The sequence below is a fragment of the Sus scrofa genome, chromosome 13, assembly GCF_000003025.6.
Source record: "Sus scrofa isolate TJ Tabasco breed Duroc chromosome 13, Sscrofa11.1, whole genome shotgun sequence".
NCBI lineage: Eukaryota > Metazoa > Chordata > Mammalia > Artiodactyla > Suidae > Sus > Sus scrofa.
The window spans coordinates 193,726,712-193,732,275 of record NC_010455.5 but is presented as its reverse complement, the minus strand read 5'-3'; the positions used below and the strand labels follow the sequence as shown (position 1 = coordinate 193,732,275).

At 38.8% G+C, this 5,564-nt stretch overlaps 1 protein-coding gene across 1 annotated transcript; it reads left to right on the top strand.

Moving 5' to 3' along the window:
- Nucleotides 519-1,610, top strand: LOC100625464 (keratin-associated protein 27-1). Its single transcript, XM_003358910.3, has one exon. It carries the CDS (start codon nt 853-855, stop codon nt 1,471-1,473), a length of 621 nt encoding a protein of 206 aa, XP_003358958.2. The 5' UTR covers nt 519-852; the 3' UTR covers nt 1,474-1,610.

Here is a 5,564-nt window from a genome sequence, read left to right as displayed (position 1 = left end):
AACTTTTTAAAGACGTAACATTTAAATTTGGATTTTGGAGTTCCGCTTGAGGCTCAGTAGGTTAAGAACCCAGCATAGTGTCCCTGAGGATATGGGTTTGATGCTTGGGCTCACTCAGTGGGTGAAGGATCTGAGGTTACCATGACTGTGGCATAGGCCTGCAGCTGCAGCTCAGATTAACCCCTAGTCTGGGAATTTCCATACGCTGCAAGTACAGCCATAAAAAGTAAAATAAATAAATAAATAAATAAATTTTGCGTTCAACAAAATGAAGGCAACTCAATGTCAGACAAAGGGAAAGATGTTTACAGGGCAATGGCCACATTTAATACTTTGAGTATAGAATGAGGCTCAGTAGGGTCAGCCTCTTCCTAAAAATGTCTTGATGGTATTATCAAGTTCTTCCAAGATGGCATTTCTTAAATCTCCAAAACTGAATCTTAATCAGTATTCAACTGGCCATTTCCACATACATTTTTTATTATCCATTTATCAATGTGGAGAGTCATGATGACTAAGGGAAAAAAAAAAGTTAGCTTGGTGACATGTTGGGACTCACATTTGACAAGCCCTACCCTGATGAGTCAGCTTCAGGGCTAACATGAAAGTCATTTTGAAGACTCAGAATGGACTGGCTTCTTTGTTAATAAGACGTCATCTTCATATATAACTAAACAAAGTACTAATGAGATGTTATTCTTCAAATTAGCTTAAACCATGAGCTAAAAAAGAGTTATGAGAAGAAGCCAACACCCAGTTTTCTGAGTATATAATCTCCTCAGTAACAAACTGAATCCTCAGACCCAGCATGTTGGGTCCTTGGGACCAACTTCAATCAAGCATTTTCACAATATGACCCAGAGCCCCAGCCACTCACTCAAGAGCTTCTACAATGTCCCAACACTCTCTGCCATCGTGCATGAATCGAATGCTTTAAACTTTGAAGATGGGTTTTTTTTACCCAGCAGCTTCCATGGCAGGACCTGGCTTCTGGACAACTTTCAAGAAACCTGCACTGAAAACACCAGCTGCAAAGTACCCAGGGGTGAACAGGAACTAGGCACAGGGGATAGCTGTGTGCAAAGTGCCTATCTTCGCAGAGTTGTCCAAGAGACTTGTCCTGATTTCAAGCCCTGTGAAAAAACAGCATGTCAATCAGGAAGACCCTTGGCAGCACTGGAGTGTGTTTCTCAGCCTTGTCAGTCAGGAAGTAGCCAGCAAGTGGGTTTTGCAGTCCAGACCTGCCAACCTTTGAGCAACATGGCAAAGTGTTGCCCACCTAAGACTTATGTGTCTAAGGGTTGTCAAACTCTGGAATGTGACTCTAGCCAATGCCAGTCTCGAACCTCTGAATCCCATTCCTGTAGCCCTCTGGGCTATGTCACACCAGAGCCGGAGCTCCTGGGATCTTCTTCTAACACTTATGAGCCAATCTGCTGTGTTACTGGTGGTTTGCAATTGCCTAGTAAGTGACAAATGTGGAGAATGTGTAGGGAGGATCGTATTCTAATTTGGATACGTTGATTCCTGAGATATCTAGGAACGTTTTCTTCTCTAAATATAAACTATATTGCATATGTTTGTGAGTGAATAAACAAAGAGAACTTTTACCCTTTTTTGCTTTTGTGGGAAGGGGGCATTTTTGAATTAGAAAAATATGTTGACTATGTTGTCACTAGGGCACTATTTGTTATAGAGCAATCAGACACGTAACCAGGGATTAACATGAATACTTAAAAGGTCCACATTACTCTTTGGAGACTGATTATTATCAGTGAAGCCCTTAGCATTGAAGCTAGCTTATAACAATATGATGTAATATCCTAAGAGATGAAAGTAATGCACTACTAATATCAGAAATCCATGTTGAACTGGAGTTTAAAGACGTCATGAGCCCTTCTAGTCCTGTGAACTCTGAGGGGTTCAACTTTATCACAGATTGTTCACATAGTTGATAACATCAGAGCCACCATTCAAATCTGTGTCTCCTCACTGGTCCATTACTATCTTATCTGTTGTATCAGAGTACTCTTTAGTTAACTATGATCTTGAATTCATTGCTTGAGAAGTGCAAGAGAATTTTTAATTTCACCTCCATAGATTTCATAACCACAGAATATCTAGATATCTTTGGATATGAAATATTGAAGTTTAGCATATCTGCTTATTCCTGCTATTCTTCCTCACTTCACTATTATTTTCTTGATTTGGGAGAATGTTCTTTGTATTAAGTAAAGGTACTTTACATTACAAAATTTGTCACACTATTATTTTTATTCAACCTGTTTGTGAGTTTTCTGTCACAGATTTTTTTTTTGATGAAAAGTGTAAATATTTGGAAGAAAAGAAAAGGACATCCCCTTACCATTATTTGTATAGTGTGGACCAGAATCAAAGAGCACCTTGGTGGTAGTTAGCAAAAGATAGGCACATGTTCAATGTGAAGATTATGAAACCATGGAGTCTGAATGTATGAAGACTCACAAATTTTTGTTCAGAACGGTTTGGCTGTGGAAGATGTGGGGCTCTCATTTGCAGGCAATGTAAAGTAGTGGCTAAGAACAAGGACTCTGAAATCCGATTTCCTTGGGGCTATCCTAGCTATGCTGGATGAAGGCTGTGCATCTCAACCATGTGACTATGTGTAAGTTTTCTAACCACTCTCCACTTCAGTTTCCTCAACTTCAAAATTGAGATAGTAATGATAGGGCCACTGTGAATCCTAATAAGTTAATAATTTGAAAGGGAAAGGAAGAGACACATGACCTTGCATATAGGAAATGCTCAGTAAGATTTAGCAACAAGATTAGGTATCACAGAAATCAATATGAAGGGCAGTGGCAGAGATTTGTAGATAAACCCAGAAACCTCTGATGCATTAGGAAAGCTATTCATCCAAAAAATGAGAGATTAGCTGTTTTGTATCTGGAAAGATGCAAGCAGCACCTTACACTAAGGGAAATGCATCAAAAAAACACATGCTATGCTTTGTTGAAGTGGGTTGGCAAGTATCTCTGAATCTATGACAAAGCTAAAGTTGATTTACCTGTCAAGCTCTGTGAATAGGTTAGAGAGAAAGATTTGAACCTAATATAACCACTTATACTTCTGTAGACAAAGTTGAGAAGTAGTTGAGACAGGTCTGAAAGAGGCTGAATGCACACTGTTTGATACCACAATAGCAACTGAGTGCACTGCAGTCACACCATCAGAGTATCTGTGCAGCAAGAAACATTGACATAAAGCTTCTGACTGTAGCAATAATGGCAGTGATACAATATTGCAAAGGTAAGGAAACTTCATCCACATGGAAGCTTCTCAGGATTCCAGTCACACCCAATCATGTAGACATCAATGAACCTCACTCACAGTGCAGACTGTTACTAAAATGTAACCCAAATAGAAGTGTCTTGGGGAGTTCCTGTCATGGCTCAGTGGTTAACGAATCTGATTAAGAATGATGAGGTTGTAGGTTTGATCCCTGGCCTTGCTCAATGGGTTAAGGATCCAGCGTTGCCATAAGATGTGGTGTAGACTGCAGACATGGCTCAGATCCTGTGTTGCTGTGGCTCTGGCATAGGCTGATGGCTACAGTTCTGATTAGACCCCTAGCCTGGGAACCTCCATATGCCATGGGTGCTGCCCTGGAAAAGGCAAAAAAACACATTAAATAAAAAATGAAGTGTCTTGGAAGAGTTCAGCTCATCTGGGCCACTCATTCTTTCTAGGCTGAGCATGATCATGCCCCTAAGGAGAAATTAGCTGAAGAAGGAAACAGTACCTAATGTAACCCAACATGGAGCACAGTGTAACTCTTTATAGAGCAAAATTGTGTGGACTCATGTGCTAAAGACACTTGTTATTGGGATGGAGAATGGTGTGGTGATGTGAAGAGATGCTTGTGAGTGAGACAATTTAGCATAGTAGGAAGATAATTTGCCTTGGATTATGACTAGGCTGTGTTCAGATCTAAATTCTGCCCTTTGCTAGCTGTGTGCCCTGGGACAAGTTAACATTTCTGAGACATGATTCTCTCATTGTACAGTAGAGATAATGGCAAATGCATTGGATGATTGTGACAACTAAATGCTATCATGTCCACTAAATACTTACTAGAATGTTGCTTCAAACTATGCAAGATATCATTTTGGACTTCATATGATATTTGCTTTTTGAGACTAATTCTAATTTTCATGATTTTTCTATACTCAATTTAAAATTTAGGATAGCTATTAAGAAAAATAATTATAGGTGCAAAGGACTTAAGTAATATGGAACAGGATCCAGAGAGTCTATGCAGTATTCTCAAAAGTTTTAGAAATTATTACATGGTACATGATAGAGAACATTCTTCATAGATGAAGAAATTCTTATTGCCTGAATGGAAAGGCTTTGGTAAAATTTGTGTATTGGTATTGCTCATTCTAGAATCTTCAAGATGTGGATAGCTTAACAGCATGCTTTTTTTCTAGAAGCCAAGTATAGTGAATTTAAAGAATATTTCTGTATCTATGTAATACTGTGCCAAGAACCATAAAGTACCTCTTATTAATTTGATTCTAATTATTTACCAAGCACTATGTACCTACACTTTATCGTTTTAAAATCAAACCACCCAGCTGGGTAAACACAATTTTTTTTTTTTTGTCTTTTTGCCTTTTCTAGGGCCGCTCCCACAGCATATGGAGGTTCCCAGGCTAGGGGTTGAATTGGAGCTGCAGCCACAGGCCTACACCAGAGCCACAGCAACACAGGATCTGAGCCACATCTGCAACCTACACCACAGCTCACGGCAACGCCAGATCATTAACCCACTGAGCAAGGGCAGGGACCAAACCCACAACCTCATGGTTCCTAGTTGGATTCACTATCCACTGCGCCACAACGGGAACTCCCACAATTTTTGAATTCTCATTTTTTTCAGTGAGGATGAAGACAGACAAATTAAATAGGTTATCCAAGATAATGCAGATGGTAAACATGGAACTGGAATTTTAGTCCAGTGAGTTGTACTTCAAAGTTTGAGCTATAAATTTTGACTAACTGATTATATTAGATTATTTTTTTGTTTCTAGACTAGCTCAAGCATGGGGAAAATTTCTGTGTCATATGGAAGGCATGTACAAATGATTTGATTGAAAATTCTTGGTCTGATATATTACATTGTTGTAAGTCTGTAGAGCCTACAGTCAGAGAGCTAAGTTATATATTGAATAGCTTATTTATAACTCAGGAATAAATACTAGAAAGGAATTAGGTATATTTTATTTGAGTTTATAAAATATTATTGATTAAGTTATAATAGATATCTCACAAAAGAACATTAACTTCAGATCCCATGATCTTGGCTTAACCTGGTGTCAAGAAAGGTGTTTGGATGGTGTGGAGTCAGGTTTTGCTGCAACATAAGCTTTATTGTCTTAATGTTGTAGGCAATCCCATTTTTCACAAACATTAGTGCCTACCCATTTTTAGTTGAATAACTATCCTTTTGAAAACATTGAGATCATTGTAGACACTCATGTGATATGAGCCAGTACGTTGTTCCACGTTGCATCAGAGTC

Excerpts from the sequence above, each read along its gene's own strand:
- LOC100625464 (XM_003358910.3), top strand. The coding sequence starts at position 853 with ATGACCCAGAGCCCCAGCCACTCACTCAAGAGCTTCTACAATGTCCCA.